General features: G+C 51.1%; 2 protein-coding genes across 2 annotated transcripts in view; one reads left to right on the plus strand and one right to left on the minus strand.

Annotated features, from left to right (window-relative positions):
* Window positions 1-335: 335 nt before the first annotated feature.
* Window positions 336-2,203, plus strand: PGPEP1L (pyroglutamyl-peptidase I like). The gene is made up of 2 exons (XM_046009389.1): window positions 336-737; window positions 1,487-2,203. Exons 1-2 carry the CDS (start codon window positions 340-342, stop codon window positions 1,734-1,736), a joined length of 648 nt encoding a protein of 215 aa, XP_045865345.1. The 5' UTR covers window positions 336-339; the 3' UTR covers window positions 1,737-2,203.
* A 2,963-nt stretch (window positions 2,204-5,166) lies between these two features.
* Window positions 5,167-17,431, minus strand: part of IGF1R (insulin like growth factor 1 receptor) — a 303,997-nt gene continuing 291,732 nt past the window's right edge. Inside the window, exon 21 of the mRNA XM_046008028.1 lies at window positions 5,167-12,915. Coding sequence (XP_045863984.1) covers window positions 12,534-12,915 — 382 coding nt within the window. The 3' untranslated portion in view covers window positions 5,167-12,533. The remainder of the gene's footprint in view (window positions 12,916-17,431) is intronic.

The following is a 17,431-nucleotide window of genomic DNA, read 5'->3' on the forward strand; positions in this document are numbered from 1 at the left end:
ACACACCACCAAACCATTAAGACAACTGCCCCAGGTGTTTTGATAAAATGCAACACGGCTCTTTTTTTCAAAGAGGAAAAATAATCAGCTCAAAAAATCCCAACAGTATTTTATCACATTGTTACTTCCTTTATTAGAGTTTCATAAGAGAGAGGGGAGTTTCCCCTGAAATGGTAAGCTTTTCCTGTGCTAGTCTTAGCTACGGGGGGGGGGGGGGGGGACCCCTACCCCCAGGGAAAAGAAAGGGAAATACATCACCGTCAAGAATATTTGCCCCTATAAAAGTAGTTAAATTAAATGTCACATGGGTTTCTATCCAGTTGTTTTGCATTCCCGCACATGCACTGGGGGAGGAGGGGTGTCAGCAGGGAAGCCCGGAGGTTATGTGCCAGATCTTGGGCTTTGCGATGCTTTGCACCCTGTGCTCTTGCTGAGCTTGGCCCTTCAGCAGAGCAGGCCTCAGTTTCCCTAATCTCTTGGCCGCCGCGTGTATGTAAGCAGCTCGTTGTCCACATCGGCATGGACGCCTCCGCCAAGGCCATCATTCTAGAGCAGTGCGCCAAGAACCGGAGCTACCGGGACGCCGACATCCGGGGCTTCCGGCCGGCGCGCGGTGAGTGCCTTCCGGATGGCCCGGAAGTGATCGCGTCGGAGGTCAGCATGAAGGCCGTGCGCAAGCACGTTGCTGTGGAGGGTGTGGAAGTGATCTTTTCTCGAGATGCCGGCAGGTACCTCCTGTGAGTGCTGGGTCCCTGAAGGGGTAGAGAAGGGGGAATGACCGCAGTGCATCTTCCGACCAGGGTCTCTCCCCGGATGTACCCCTTCCCCACGGGAAGGCCATCCTGCGGGGTCTGGCTGGGCACTTGCTCACGCGGTGCCACCCCGGGGTGGGGGGAGCTCCTACAGACCACGGAGTTGTCATCCCCGCTCCGGGTCTCGGATCCAAGGCCCCCGACCCCGACCCCGGCCTTTGGTGCTTGGATAGAGAAGAGATGGGAAGGCATGTTCTGAGAGCCACTGACGTTTGTGGATGCTTTGTTTTTCTTTATGGCAACCCAGGTTGTGAGTTAACTATTGTGATTTAGCCCCACGTAGAGATGAATTTACCTTGGTTCCTCCAAACTCTGACCCCCGGTAGATAGTCTCTCCACTCCCCTCCCCCCGCTCCCCAAAAATGAATAAACAAGTGACTCAGTAGACATGAATGAGAGGGGTTCGGGTGTAAAAATGTTTTGAACTAGTTGCTTGAAAATCTGGTCCCTTCCCAAGCTCTGCTGCTTGCTGATTGTGGGACCGTGAGACCAAGAATCAGTCTCTCCCCGGTTCATTCTTCTTTCTAAGGCAGAATAACAAAACCTAAATCTCCCTGGTTGGCAGTCCAAGGTCTTCGTGCTTTGGGGATGCTGCATTGTCCCCTATGCTTACACTTCCGTAGGATTAGAGGCCTGCTCAGGGAGCAGTAACACAGCATTTCATGTGGTTGCAGATATGTCTGTGATTACACCTACTACCTGTCTTTGCATCATGGAAATGGGTATGCGGCACTCATCCACGTGCCTCGGTTATCCCATTGGCTCCCAGCCAGGCTGCTGGGCAAAGCCCTGCAAGTTATCATCCAGGACATGCTGGAGGAGCTGAGAAAGCCTGAGCTTGAAGCCTCGTTTGCAGAAAACTCAACGGTGGTGATTCCAGCCCAGGGGAACCAATTGGGGGACTGCTCCTTTAGAGAAAATTAAATGTTTCAATCCCGTGTGCAGAGTTCAGCTGTGCTTTGAGAGACTTTTAAAAAATGGCTTGTAAAACAGTTTACACAAGGAAAAAAAGCTCTGAATTAGCCCAACGAAATCACAAAGGGTTATTTTATTGTCAGAAGAAAGAAGAACACTCTGAAAGGCAGACATTTCACAAGGGATTAACTAGCTTCAGTTATGGTTTTCATGACAATAAAATGAAATCCTAGTAATTTTTTTTTTCTCTTAAAAAGACTGCGCAGGGGCCTGTGGAATCCTGCCCAGATTGCTAAGACCGCAGACCTGTTGGGCAAAGCTGCATGTGGTGGGTTGATCTGTGACCAGCTGGCCGGGGGGAACATGGGGGGGGGGGGTCGAGCAGCCGCTTGGTACCCCTCCCTGGCTTCCACCCTCATGCATCAGGTGCCGTGTGCTGCTTCTGACCCTTGAATCTTTACTGTTTGGTTTTTCTTTTTCTACTCTTTTTAGTAGTAAAATTGTATTTAATATACAACATAAAATTAACCCTTTTAACCGTTTTCAGTGTGTATGGACATTCACTTGCGCAGTCGTCACCACTGTCTATCTCTAGAACTTTCTCAGCATCCCAAACTGAAACTCTGTCCCCATTAAACAACATTCCTCCCACTCCCCTTAACTGTTGCGACCATTATTCCATCCTCCATCTCTGAATTTGGCTACTCAAAGGACCTCGTATAAATGAACCATACTCTTTGTCCTTTTGTGACTGGTTTAGTTCACGGAGCACAACGTCTTCGACGTTCATCCATGTTGTAGCATGTGTCAGAATCTCCTTTTTTAGACTGAGTAATATTTCATTTTTGTGCAGACCACCTTTTGTTTATCCAGTCATCCTTTGGTGGACACTGGATTGCTTCCACCTTTTGGCTATTATGAGTACTACTCCTGTGTGCACTGCTGTGCAAAAAAAATATGTTAGAGTCCCTAATTTCAGTTGTTTTCTTTATATACCTAAAAGGGGAATTGTTGGATCATAAGGTATTTGTACATTTAGGGTTTCGAGGGTCTGCCATGTTGTTTTCCATGGCGGCTGCACTATTTTATATTCCTGGCGGTCGTGTTTGGTCTTAAAGCAAAGGATAATAGCCAGGTTTGGCTTCCCTGCCAGGTTGGGTGTTATCCTTACCTTTTAAAACCAGAATCTCCCCTTTCCAGCCACCATATGTTGTCTTTGGGCAACACTGCCCTGGCTCTGAGTGCCAAGCTGCTCAAAGCAACATTTTGCTTGTCTAGGGTTTTCTGGGGGCAAATATCCATTGAGATACATTGGTTTTTGGAAGAAGGGGTTGATGATGAGGTTGATGCCACCTTTTGGAGGAAGGTGGCAGTGGCTAAGCTCTGGGAAATTTCTTACGGTGTTGTGCTCACAGCTATCACTTTCACTTACTTTTTTTTTTTTTTAAGGCATTGTTTATTCTGTGTCCACATTTTTTCATGATAAGGAAAAGCATTTGCCAGTTAACAACAAAGGAACCAGGCAGACTTTGCTTGTTTTATCATTAGCTCTCTAGCATACTTGAGCCTTTGGTACAGACTATACAGGACCCCTTTTGCAAATGAAACTGGCTTAGTTGACATGAAACAGATCCGAGCCGGCCAAGTGGGCTGGGATGGCATGGCCAGCACGTGCGGATCCGGCTGCATGGTTATAAACGCAGAGATCCTTCTGTATTTGGAGGCAAATACCTGCCGCCCAGAGTCCTGTCCCCCTTCCCCACTGTAGCCTCCCTCTCAGGCCATGGGCAAACAGGGGGCCTCAGGACCCTGCTTCAGAGTTGTTTCAGATTGCTTGGCACCAAACCATACACATTTTACAGACTTTTAGATGTCATCTGATGTCCCTCTTGATGCACGTCTCCATGGTCTCTCCCTGTGTGACCTCCGGTGTTCATGAGGAAGATTCCCAGAGGGCCCGGGTCCCTCCCAGGCTCAGCGGCCGTCCATCCACCCCTGTGGATATGTCCCGGGGCCTGTTCACCTGTGGCTGGGATGCAGTGGTTCAGAGTCCCTTTGAAAGCTGACCCCGTGTGAACAGGTTGAACTCTGGGTTGGTCACATACTAGTTAGTGGGTCTTGGGCAGGTCTGTGTGTTTGCTCATCTATATAAAAAAAATAAAAACCCTTTCTTTGCCGAATTGTGAGCATCTGCTGAGAGAAGGGATGTGCGAGGCGGCCAGTGATGAGCGCACACTCTACACACACGCGCCATACCGAGTATGGGCTCCTAGCCGGACCGCTGAGGCCAGATACGGAAACGGCCCCGCTGGCTCTGTGGTCTCGGAGCGGCAGGCTGGGGGGAGGCGCTGGCGTTTGTAAGGACTCGGCACCTTCCGCCTGGGAAGAAACTGCTGCTCCCGGCAGAGCACGGCGTGTACCCACACAGGACACTCCTAGTGCCCACTTCCCCGGCAGCCCACGCGCCCATCTGAGCCTCGGAAAAGAGCCTGGAGACTGTCTGGAGCCACCTGTCATCTAGGGCCAGTCTGTCGAGGTCGAGGGCCAGCCACTCCGTGACCATGGTAAGCAGAAACCCCGGGGCCACCGGGAGAACTTGAGAGAGTCCTTGCTCTTAGAAAGGCCTTTTGTTTTTAGGTCCAAATATATGTGAGACTGACCAGATCTGAAATAACTATGGCCTTTGATTTACTTCTAATGCCTATACCTTGCTGTTTAGCCCTTTATACGGTGGCCTTTGTTTCTGGAGTAGAGCTTCCTGCGATCCAAGTTCAGTGAAATGGTCAGCTTGCAACCTCCCCCCTCCCCCATGTGTCTGCGTGTCTCTGGTGTGATTCCAGAACACTTCCAGCTTGTTTCCTTTGAACATACATTCATACTTCTTACCGTGGCCATTTCCCCCAGCAGTAAAACAATGCCTGGATTGTAGAGGCCTTGGGACAGGCCAAGATCCTCAGTTAGAAAGGAACGTTCCGAACACCTCCCGCGAGTCCCAGCCTGCGCACGCGTGCTTGCTTCTGACCTGCATCCCAAGCAGGTGCGCTGGCTGCAAGGTACCAACAAGGACAGGGAAATGGGAAGCGTGAGTCCTTTGTCCCAGAGTCACCTACAGCAAACCTGCCCGGGCCTGACTTCTGTCAGTGGAAGATACGGCAGAAGTCTACAGATGAGTCAAAAATGAAGTACAGATTTCTGTATCTTATGTATTCAAATTTTCTTCGAGCTGATTTAATGGAGTGAGAAAGCGAATAGCTTCCCTGTCTTCACCAGCAATTTGCATGCTGAGAAGGTTCAGCTGTCAGAAAGCAAGCAAAGCCTTTCCGCAGAACACCTCCAAGCGACATGTGTGAACACACGGGCCACACGTGGCTCGGCTTCCCTGCCTCAGAAGCCTCGGATTCTTCCAGAAAGGGAGGGGAACCAAATCAGACACCAAAAATGCATACAGAATTCTTTTATTTAACTTAAACCATGTAGTACTTTAACTACTAGAAAAAAGCAGAGTAAGAGAAACTAAAGTTGCCTTAGCTTCAGCCATTCAAAATAGACAAAGTTTTTTTTTTCATAATGTAAAGAATCCAGAGTATATCGCAGTAACAGGAATAAATTCTTACAACAGAATATACAAAAACATTTTGAAATTTTTTTCATCTACTGATTTTTTTTATAAACAAGAATTTTTTTTTTTTTTTTAGGAATAATTTGTACACAGAAAGTCATTTATGTAACAAATTGGCCATGTTATTACCTCTCTTTTTTTTTTACTTTTTTAAAAAACTTTTTTTTAAACAAGGAAACTCAGAAAATGCATTATTTGCGATGCATCCATTCCATTGCGCCTTCTGGTTTAATTTTTTTTTTTTTTGTCCCAGAGGTAGACATACTCTGGCAAACCTCTCACCTCAACCTCACTGGCTTAGAAAGCAGACAGGTGTTTTTGCCGAGCATCTGCTCCACCTGTGGATGTGTATATGCAACGCCAAACATCTCAATGAACAGTTGAACAAAAACAAAAAACCTAACTGTTTCTGGACCTTTCTCACGTGTAGTGCAAAACATCCAGATGTTTCTACTGATGGGAGATTTTGTGGAGAAGTGTAGACATGGCCAATGATCCACTGGGAGCTAGAGGAAATGGAGCCCGACTGAAACACATTTGTATGTGTGTGTCGTTTTTACTTAAACGGCCTTCATTTGGACTGGACAAATGTGTCTTCAGTGTTCTGCCTTAAATAAAATAAATAGGGCCTCTTCCTTGTTATAACAAAGCGCAAATCACGGTACAAGGCATGTAAGCGAACGGCCCGTGTGCACCAGAATTATCACCGTTCGCATGATAAGTCTGTATGCTATGATCACTGGGAAACCATCAGCTGTGCCGTCCAGGCTTTCCCTCCCCAGGCATTGCAGGACAACGGTGACACCAGCCCCACCCGCCAGATGCTCCTGAGTGCCATGGCTGCTGCTGGGCTGCAACACCTCTGCTGTGTCCTTGGCCAATGAGGTTCTCTCAGTCTGTTAAAGTAGCTACACTCCAAAGGGAAATGACCAGTAAAAGATGATCCCCTTCCCAACCAGAGGGTTCTGGAAGACCAAGATACTGAAGATACAGAACTACTTCTTAAATCATCATCTTTCCTTTGTTATAAGCTAGGGCACAAAGCATCGAGGAAAAGAGGGTGAACCATGGCCTGGGTCAGGGAGAATCTTTTTTTTTTTTTTTTTTTTTTGGCATATTGTAAAGCTAGCTAGGAAACAGGTGTCCTAAAAAAAATGGATCACAAACACACATTTGCACACACAGAGGAAAAAAGTGTCTTTAAATTATTTTCGGCAATTATAAACTACAAACATTTTATAAAATTATTCTATGTTCTTACAAAAATGCAATGAAACATTTAATTAGTTCTTGTAAACCAGATCTTCGTCAACTGACTACCCGTAATCTACTGGACTTGAGAGCCCTATTGAGAACGCTAATGAATGACTAATTAGAACAATGTTTACCAGAAAGATGTGGACACACACAAACGTGGACATACAGATGAGTGATCATTATGTTCTTGCATAAACAAAATAAAACAAACCCTAAAGTCATGCCCCAGAACTGACAACTGACGGGTGCGGTGCAGTTCCGTTCTTGACCAATTTCACTGAACTCTGTGACAACAGTGTCCAAAGGAGGATGTTCGGTTTCTTTGCCGAAACCCAATGCCCACGGGTAACTGTTGAGCCTTGATGTGGTCTGATACCTTCAGAAACCATCAGGTTCAAAACATGGCCCATACTTCTTCCCAGCCCCGTACCCTTCTGCTCGCCAGTCTTTGCTTGGCATCACATCACATCCCCATTACAGTGGTTTCTTACTGCCTCATCATCCCACCGTCAAGGATTGTCCAGTCTCCTTTTTCTCTAAGTGATCAACGAGTCATCTAAGCTGGAGGCCCGAGATGAAACCCTCTGGCCTGTCCAAGGTCTGTATCTTCAGCATCTCTGGCAACAGAGGTTCAATCTAGACAACATCCTCTCTTGAAATTCTCATTTGTACCACCGACTAGTCAGAGGGGAGTAAAGAAGGTTGACTTTCATCACAGGTGCTTAGAGGTTGGATCTGGTCCATATCTCCCAATGCTGCTTAGCCCAGGAAATTAAAAAAAAAAAAACCAAAAACCAAAAAACAGAAACAAAACTAGCCGACAAACACACAAGTAACAGCAACAAAAGAACAAACCCCAAACCTTAAATGTATTAGTGGGACTGCTGGAATGGGCCAGGGCATACTGTGGAGCATTACTGCCAACTGGAGGGTGCCTATGTTTGGGAAGGGAGTTACTTTTGACACAGGCCGCCCTAGGGGGACCCAGCAGTGGCAGCCACGGACCTTGGACCAAGCACCCTAGGCTCCTCACCCATCTGAGCTAGTGTGACCTTGCCACGACAGCAGCCTGCATCACGCCCCGCCACCTGCCAGCAGAGGTGAGCTGCTGACAAGAGGCTTCGGTGGAACAAACTGGCCTAGAGTTCGGCATCATACTTGGCTCGTACATCTGTTATCCCATCCGAAGCTCATCACCTTCTGCCAAGCATTTTGCCATTGGGTAGTTCCACAATAAGCATTTTTTTTTTTTTTTCCAGATTTTACCAAGCCACGTTTCCTCCCATCGAAATGTCCCAAGTCCTAAGGAACAGGCTGGAAGGAGAGGCCAGTGTTGGCCACGAACACGGTCTTCTGTCTTCCACGGAGGAAGCGCATTCTAATTGTGTGTCAAACGTCATGACATCCCATAAAGGAGAGCTGGGTGGTCTGGGTCTCGCACAGCTGAAGTTCGACAGTGTCTCCAGAATGCACCAGCTCCTGCTGCCTCGGGGAAGGGCTGTGTGTGCTAATGTTTTAATGCTCACATCAATTCAATGATGTGCCTCAGTGGTTCACGTCACTTCAAGCAGTGTGAGCTGCTGTCAGGAGGAGGTTGCATGGAAAATGCCACAACTCAGCTTGATTAGATTATTTGGAGCATACAAAAGAGAAAAATCAAGAAGAGGTGGGAAAATCAGCATAAAATTAGGCGAGAACTGTGGATAGATGATGCCTTGGGATAGTCAAGGTGGGTGGTTTGGTCCAGTAAAATGACTGCACCATCACACAAGCAAAATTTTCTTTTATTTAAGTGTTTCTGAAGCATTTGTTATGATGGGCACTACACTATTAGTGTTTTCTTTCTACTTAAAGAAAAACCGCCTATGTAAAACAAAAACAAAAGGACACCAACAACTCGGACAGTTGAAACAAAACCCTTATAACCAGCTGAATGATCTGTAGAAATCCAGTTGTGGAAACCGGTAGGTATGTGCAAAAGGGGAGCGGCCACTATTCCAAGGGGTCACCTACAGTGTGGAAGAAGAAAACCCTGATCCAACGGTATTTCTCAGTGACATTACAATGCCAGGGGCCTTGGGAAAAGAGGGTAGTGTTCTCGCAGGGGAAAGAGCACTCCCGAGCCTAGCCGCAGCGCTAGAACTGAAAGGAGCCATCCCTGCTTTGGGGAAAACCCCCACCACCTTTCCCAGATCGAGTCACCAGTGCCTGTGAGAGCAGCTGCTGGAATCGGGACGTGCACCCTCCACCCGTGTGAGCAGCAGGAGGACGGGATGAAGGCGCAGCCCTGGCTGGAGGCGCGCCACCCCAGGAGGAGGCTGGGCGCTGACCACCGGCCCTTTCCAGCCCGAAGGTTTGGTCTCTGTTTTCCCCTGGGGGAAGAGGAGATGAGGGCGAAGCTGCGGAACAGTCTGTGGTGGGGCGGGGGGACTCCTGTCCTCTGTACATCCCGAATGGGACCAGCTGGCAGGTTAGGAACCTCTGTATTCCCCCACAGGAGGCCTGGCAGACCGAGCTCTCAAAAGGGCTGTTGTGGCTGCACCACTGAACTTGACCCAGCGCCATGAGAGCACGTCCCCAGATCGGGCAGGCCTGCCCACGGCGGCCAGAGTGGCGACCGAAATCCAAACACTGCACCTTTCTGGGTGGGACTCTAACCCAGAGACTGCTGGGCTGCCCTCCCCACTACCCCACTCCCTGGGTCCTGCCTGCCCTTCAAACCTAGAAGATGAGCGCTCTCCCAATGACAGAATCTGTCTGTTGTTCGAGCTGCTCGAAGACCCTTTCAAAGCCAGAGAGCCAGGGGCAGCCGAGTGGCCTCCCCGCGGCTCGGTCTGCTCGCCTCCCAGCAGACTGCGGGCGCCCCGGGCCAGGAGGAAGGAAATCCTAACACCTCACAACCTCTTAGGAAACCAAGTTGGGAGAAGAAGAATGAAGGCAACATAAAACGAGACATCTCAGGAAAAGTCAAGCTGTCTGACATGGGAGGAGAGGTGTATTAGTGTTGCTTCGACCCCGGGATACAGCCTGGCCTCCCCCTGCCTCGCCTGGTGTGTGCGGCCTGTGGTGTGGATAGAGGTTACTGGTATCAACGGCATATTGTCAGGTGCTGAGAAATGTGAGATGTATTGTTTTGTATATATACACATATAAAAAATAAGAGTGAGGTAGATAAATGTTTGAAAACCAAAACCAAGAAAAAAAACCCAACAAAAGCAAAAAAAAAACAAAACCAAAACCCAAAAACTGTCCTGTCTTACACACACACACACACACATACACACACACAAAACCCTTTTCTCAGTATTTAAATTCATAATGGGGCTTCTCTACAGTGATTGAAACTGGTATCACAAAATAAATAAAAAAAAAAACTCCTACATATAATACCTTCTTAATTAGCTTTTTTTCTCATTTTTTTTTAAGGGTGAAAACTATGGGACAGAGGCTAGAGAAAATCGTAGGACTGAAGCTACCAACAAGCAGGCAAGCACTACACACTTGCTTTCTCGTGTTTAATCTCCAGTCACAACTAGCAATCATCATATTCGAGCTTTATTCCTACTCATAATTTAAACATTTCCATCCCAGAAGCAACTCGTGCGCTGTCATCACTCTGGTGAGAAGTGCTAAAAACTAAACAAAACAAGACCCCCGGGCCCCAAGGACTTGGATTCCTGGCCAAGGAAAAGCATGCCAGTGCCAGGGCTCCGGTCCCCTGGGAGCGAGCATGGGGCTCCCCGGCCACCACGGCGGTGCTCGCCCCAACCGGGCCCTCCAGCCACCAGACCTGGTCGAGGGCTCGCCGCCAATCCGAGGAGGCTGCCCCTGTGGCCCCTTCCCCGCCGGTGCCAAGGAGGGGCCTGGGGATTTTCGGGGTCTAGAGACAGGTAGGTCGGTCTGGAGGGTGGTGGCGGGAGCCACAGAGGGGCCCACTGGACCACGCCCGCTGCACCCTGGGACTCAGCAGCTGTTTCTCGTGGGATGGAAGGATTAAATATCCATTAAAAAAAAATAGTAATCCAAATGCCTAGTGTCTGCAGTTAAAACTGCTGTTGTACCAAGAATTAAAAAAATAGATATATGTGTGTCACAACCAAAACAAAGGTGCGGGAAGGAGAAGGTGAGACTTTCCAACAAGGGCGACTAGAAACACTGAACAAGGATGTGTGAAATATTTAACCTTTTTTTTTTTTTTTCTGACCTGAGTTTGTATCGTGTCTTGCACTGTAACAGACCCCAGCGCTGTGTGGGAGCAGGCCGAGGAGTGGGGTGCCGCCCGCTGCCCGCCTGTGTTCCTCGCCAGCCTCGTGCCCACAGAGCCTCCGGGTTAGAACATAACTAATGGGTGGGGGGTAGCGGGGAGGGGAGGGTGTATTTATAAAAAGGCATCGAACAGTTCATGGCAAATTATGTTATAGAAGTATCAGTTACTGGGAAGAGTGGAAGAAAGTCACGCACGCTAGTACAAAGCATAAGAAGTTTCTTGGAGTGAGCAGAAAGGGAAGAAGGGTAGACCTGAAGGTTTTCATAGATTAAATCCACAAAGATAAAGGACAAAAAAAATAGCAGCTTTTTTTTTTCTGTACAGACGTATAGATGAATATCTGAACCGTAAAAAAGTTATAAAAGTGACATTAAAGACGATGTGTATGCAAATGTTTCATGGTCTAACATAGAACTGTAAGACCCATGAAGAAGTCCTAGTAACAGAGAAAATGTCAACAAAGCTTAGAATGCTTGAATCCATTTACTGCTTTTCTTCTTACTGTTGTGGTGGTGTTTGAATTCCTTTCCTTGCAAACCTGCATAAACAGTTGGGCTGAGTCCCTGGAAACCCCTTCCCATCTGTGTCCTGCGGGGCCGGGAACCGGTGGGGGGGGGGGGCGGCCGAGGTGGGGGGACAGGAGACTGGCACGTGGACGACCTTTCCTCAAAGCCTGTCTGCCAGGCTCTCGACAGGGCCTATTTTCTCCAGAATTCCTGGGGGCTAGCAGGTGGGGGGGGGGTGGGGAAGAGGGGTTTCAGCCTCTCCCAGTCTCCACTGAGAGAAAAATCCCATTCTGTCCACTTGCCCCAAATAATAACCTAGTCCAAAAGCAACTGGACGTGTGTGAACGTAGGACCGGAAAAGAACACCAGGGGCGATCAGATGGAGTGTGTCCTCAACGTGGCTCCTAAACGGTGTGACTAGCTACCGTGCTCGCCCCATGCCTCTGGAAACAAGGAAACAGGTGCTGGGATCAGGAGGGAGGAAGTTGAGGGTTTTGGCAGAATTTGGCAGCATTAAAATGGTAACAACCTTGAATGCGTGATGGCCCTTTTTCAATTTCGTATGTCCCTAAAAAGGTGAAAGATAGTTAAAAAAATTCCGTCTCAACGTGTTTTTTGTTTTTGTTTTTTTATAAAGACCTACGGTGACAGGCAGGTGTGTACGGGGGGGCAATGTGGGGCCACAGGGAGGGACAGCCAGTTCCTCAATCTGACCGAAAGGGCGTCCCAGCTGGGCTTGCGGCAAAGGTTTTTCCACTATGAAGCAGAGAGAAAGAGAAAGGGGAGAGACAGAAAAGGGAGAGCGGGAGGGAGAAAGGGCGGGAGACAGGTCTGAGAGAAGTGAGGAGTGACAGGGAAAGCGTGAAGAGACTCGATTCTCGAGTGTTCTGTTGCTATTAAGTGTTGTCATTAAGGTTCTTAAAGGCCCATGTCAGTTAAGGGTTTGGGTAGGGAAATAAAAAGCTGCTTGCATATTGAAAAAAGGAACATCCCAAACGTGTTTACTGCAGAGAAGCCGTCTCCCGTGGGCAGCACTGGCGTTCTGAAGATCCACTGAGGTACAAGAGGCTGTGAATAGATTGTTCAAACTCTCTCCCCCCACCCGCCGCCCGGCGTGCGCACACGTTACTGTTGGCACGGGATCCGGGATCCCAGGATCAGCAGGTCGAAGACTGGGGCAGAGGCAGGGCCCTCTCGTTCTTGCGTCCCCCGTTCATGTGCGCGTAAGGCTGTCTCTCGTCGAAGCTGGCTCGGAGCACCAGCACGCCAGGGCCTGGGCCGTTCTCGGCCTTGTGTCCTGAGTGTCTGTCGGGCAGCGGCAGGGAGGACGAGGAGGCGGAGGGGTCCAGGGGGACGCTCTCCATGTTCTCGGGCTCCAGGTCCAGCTCCTCCGGCTCGGGCGGCTTGTTCTCCTCGCTGTAGTAGAAGGACACCTCCCGGAAGCCGGGCTCCATCTCGTCCTTGACGCTGCTGATGATCTCCAGGAAGGAGGGCCTCATCTTGGGGTTGTACTGCCAGCACATGCGCATCAGCTCGAACCTGCGGTGAGGACACACGGCACATGGGCCCCGCCGCCAATGGGGGCCCCGGCCCGGCCGCCGCCCCGGGCCACTCGCCGTGGTCCCCCGGCCACACGCGGACCCCGGGGGCGCCACCACCTCTCTGAGCTTCTGCCTGTCTCTCTCGATGGCCCGAAGAGCCTTCAGCTTCCCCTGGCCCATGTCCTACCATGGCTTTTTGCTTCACCCAGGACCCAGGACCCTTCTCGGGGCAAAACCTAAGCGCTCGTTCCCCGAGGAGGGCAGATCGAGGTGTTACGGTGACAGCGCTAAGACATGAAACAGGGGCGCCTGCGTGGCACAGTGGGGGAAGCATCCGAGACTCGCTTTCAGCTCAGGTCATGACCTCAGGGCCATGGGCTCGAGCCCCGAGTCGGGCTCCACTGTTAGCAGGGAGTCTGCCTCACATTCTCTCTCCCTCTGGCCTTCCCCCACTCTCCCTCTAAAATAAACAAATAGTTAAGAAAGAAATAAAAATAAAAAAACCTATACAGGATTCTGTTTAAAGCATCTCTTATAGCCACGGATGGAACATTATTTCCAGAATCAGGGTGCAGGAAACCTCTGGTGTCTCAGTAACAACAGTTAGAAGCAATCGCAGCTATCCCGACAGTGAGCTCTCTCTTTACCCCACCTCTGCTATTTCTAGGTTTCCCTCAGGGGCTGGGGACAGCCAGCAGGGGACTTGCAGAACAGGCAGTGGGGCGGTGCGGCGACAAGAAGGAGCATGTGTTCCACGTCGCCCTGGGGCCCTGTCCAGCGCCGCCCAGGCTGCCTGCTGCATACCCCACCACGCAGAGGCTGCCCTCGGATCCAGGATGCTCCGAACTGAGTGACAGTCCCAGCAAAGACCTGCATCCAGAGCCCAACAAGGCAGGAGGCGCCGGTGGAGGCAGGCAACAGACACAGCGTGACACCGGTGTGGGGACTCACCGGCGGGACCACGACGGCATTTGGGTTGCAAACCTCTGCAAAACCCTCAGTGCCACCGGGAGTCTTCCTGGCAATGGGACAGGGCACCCAGAGAGCCAGAGCCCGCGCCCGGAAGGAGACAGGAGGAACGGGGTGGTGGGGCCAGCAGACCTAGGGGATGCCTGGGCTTTTACAGTTCAGGATGGCCGGGGGAGGAGGGGATGCCTCTGATTAACCCACAACCCAGACAGACCCAGCTTAGTAGACCTTGGGAGTGGAAAGGAGGGTGATGGAGCAACCAACCAGGCCGGCCCCAGAGCCGGAGGAGGCCACAGTTCCGAGAAGGGACTGGCCAGTGGCCCTTTCTCGCGTGAGCTTGAAACAAAAGAACCTTCCCTTCCCACTGTTGTTCTTGCCAGAAAATTCTATTCTCTGTAAAACTTCTAGCTAAAGAGATGCTTTTCAATAAAGATGGCTCCATGGAACTCCCCATATTTGGGAAGCATAGAGCCTCCCAGATTGGCTTCTAGCCTTCCTTCGGGCTGACCATTTGATGGACAGAGCACTTGCTTGTGACTGGCCCCAGGTGAGAAGCCAGGGGAGAAGCCCGTGGGACACAGAACCCAGTCTGCAAAAAGAATACTCCTAAGCTAAGGGCCCCAGCTACCTTGAAAGAGATGGGGGAAAGGTGTCAAGTCGTTTGGAGGGAAAAGGATGTGACTTTGAGGGTGAACATAGGAGAGAGGCTTTCCGCCCATGTCGCTACCTGTTTTTGTAAACCGTGTTTTACTGGAACAGCCGCACCCATTTGTTTACATATGTCTGTGGCTGCTTTCAAGGGACAACTTCTAGCTGAGTAGTTGGAAGAGAGACTGGCCTAGAAGCCCAAAATAATCGCCCCGTGGCCCTATACAGAAAACATCAGCCACCCGTCCTCTGGCAGAGAAAGATCTGGACAAAATGTGAAGCCTGACCTGACTGCTCCCCTCCCCACACTACCCCCGACCCCTTGGCCACGCCACTCACTGCGTGGCAGGACCGACCCCCAGTTAACGCGCTCAGTGACACACACAGGGTGGCGGGCAGGGTTTGACACACGTGAGCTGCCTTCCTCCTCCCAAGCCTGGGAAGCGGACGTCTTAGAGTATGTGCCCATTTCGTAGCTGAAGAAGTGGAGGCACCAAGAGATTCCATGATCTGTGCGAGCAGGGAGGGAGAGCGGGGTGGGGCGCTCCCCTGGAGAGGAGGGCTGGGCTTTGAGCAACACCTGCCGCAGGAAAAGGGGCATTTTCTCAGCCTCAACAAAAGCAACCCTGGTCCTCCCAGGTGCCTTTCCTCTGGTCACAAGTGCTCTGGGGGATTTGCACTGATAAAAAGGGAGCTCCTGCCTTGGACCCTGTGGCAAGCACGCCCACCTTCCCTGACCGGAGGAAAAGGACTCCCCTCCCCCCAGCCTCCCAAGTAAGTCAGGCCATAAATACACAGGACCCCTCTCTGTGGCTCGGCTGCAATTTCCTCTCTGGCTGACTGACTTGTCCCTGAATAGAAGCGTGGCTGGCCAGGAACATGTGACGAGCGCTGGCTCAGGGCTGCTTGTGGGGGGGGGGGGGGGCTGGAGGGGGGGTGAGGAGGTGCCACGGGCAGGGGAGTGATGAGTGACATCAGCACGAACAAGCCATGTGATGCCTCTCTTAACCCATCCCCGAGCCACAGCCCTTCCAGGGCTGCCCATAAAAGGAAGTCTTTTTCACTCTGTAGGATCCAAGACCTTGCTTACACTATCTCCACAAGAAAACTTTCCAGTAGACTCCAGAAGGATTTACGGGCTGATAAACCTCGTCTTCAAAAAAGCACATGTTTTACAACTAGCTGGCTCTGGTGAGGCTGAGCCGTCCTTTCCCAAATGCCCTCTTCTGGTGGCCGGCGAGGGGTATGCGCGGACCCTTCACGGGGGCGGGAGGAGATCAAACGGGGCTGCTGGCTGCCCTGCCTGGCAGTGAAGGGTGAAGCCCCTTAAGGGAGCCCAGTGTGGCCCCAGGGGGGAGCGTGAGGGAAGAGCGACGACTGGCTCATTCCCTCCCATCCCTCACACTGAGGGCCCCTGGGTCGCACCCTACTCTCAGCCCTGCTATGCACGCATGCAGGTTGTGAGCATAAACCAAGAAGTGAGATGCAGCGCGGCCTCCGTCCACGTGGCCACTGTCGCAACAAAGACCAGATTCCAGAAAGGCCCGGAAGGGCTTGGTGTGCCCCTCCTCCACCTCCTCCTGGCAGCCTGGAACAGCCAGGATTGTCTCGTGAGCCTCTTCTCAGCTGGGGCCAGAAGTGGGACGGTGGGACCGCTGAACCCCCCTACCCCACACCACTCTGTCTTTGGGCCGAGATCAAATACAGGGCTCAGCCCACGGCTGCAAGGCTAAGCAGGCGAGGACGGCCATTCCTGACTGTCCCGAGTCCCACCAGACCAGCATGGATCACCGGCACCGAGGGAGCCTTAATCAGCAGAGCCTACTGAATCTGTTTCATATGGGCTCAAAAGTTCAAATTCTGTCCCACGTGCTGTGTTCTGAAGACCGCCCCTGGCAACTGTTCGGATGTGTGACATTGCGGAAGTTTTACTGAAGACCCAACGGCTTCTTGGCCCAGGGCTCATGACTCCAAGCGCCCCTCTGCTCGAGCTCTAGCCTGTGGCGTGAGAACCCTGTCCCGCCGCCCCGCCTCCGAGAGCTAGGACCCAGCCTTGCCACCGTCTCTGAGGTGTCAGCAGTAAGCATGTAGCCAGAGGGACGCAAGGACATTCGTGGTGTAAGTACAAAGCCGTGAGATGGGCTGTCAGCAATTTAAAATGTGAACCACCGGCGAACCACAAGCCAAAGCTGATCTCGTGCCCCTTGTTAAATTGATTCAAACCGAGTCTCGGCATTAAGACTCCCAAGCTTGGACGGGACTCTGTGTGGCTTGGACCACTCCGCCTTTCCTCGAAGCCGCGGTGCACCTGGCTACTGGGGACGGGCGTACCGGCCGCTGCAGAGCCGTCCATCTCACCTGCCTGCGCGGACGCTGAGCTGAGGGCCCCCGGCAGCCTCTGCTCCTCCCCCGATCCCACGTTATCACACTGGGGCTTTGGGGCAATTCCCAAGAGCTCAGTGACTCTACTCTCCTCTCCTCTGGGAGAAACAGGAGTCCATCCTTGCCGTGCCGGTAACCAAAGATGTCCTCTCCCAGAACCCTTCTTCACGCAGGCTCGATACATTCAAGCCAACGCAGACACTCCCTATACAACCAACTCGCCTCCTTTCATTTTGTTATTTTCTTAGGAGGGAGAACAATCAGCTAAGGCGGGGGTGGGGGGGTTGTTCTGGAAGCCGGAAATGCCTCATGAATTAAACATCTAATATTCACCGGTAACCTCTCCGTGTGAGTTTCCTGGTCACTCTGTGCTGGGAACAGGAAGTGCACTGCCTTTCCCATGGCAGGTGGGCTGCTTCCCACGCCTATTAAATATCAAAACTCCAGGTAGCTCAACTCTAGGAGTCCCACAAGTTTCTCAGCGGCCAACATTTATCCCAAAGAGGAAGCTCGAA

Source organism: Meles meles, chromosome 6, assembly GCF_922984935.1.
Source record: "Meles meles chromosome 6, mMelMel3.1 paternal haplotype, whole genome shotgun sequence".
Classification (NCBI taxonomy): Eukaryota; Metazoa; Chordata; class Mammalia; order Carnivora; family Mustelidae; genus Meles; species Meles meles.

What these genes read in the sequence shown, in the direction of transcription:
- PGPEP1L (XM_046009389.1), top strand. Translation starts at nt 340, where the DNA reads ATGCACTGGGGGAGGAGGGGTGTCAGCAGGGAAGCCCGGAGGTTATGT. An exon ending in GATGCCGGCAGGTACCTCCT is followed by an intron (nt 738 to 1,486) that starts GTGAGTGCTGGG and finishes ATGTGGTTGCAG; the next exon opens with ATATGTCTGTGATTACACCT.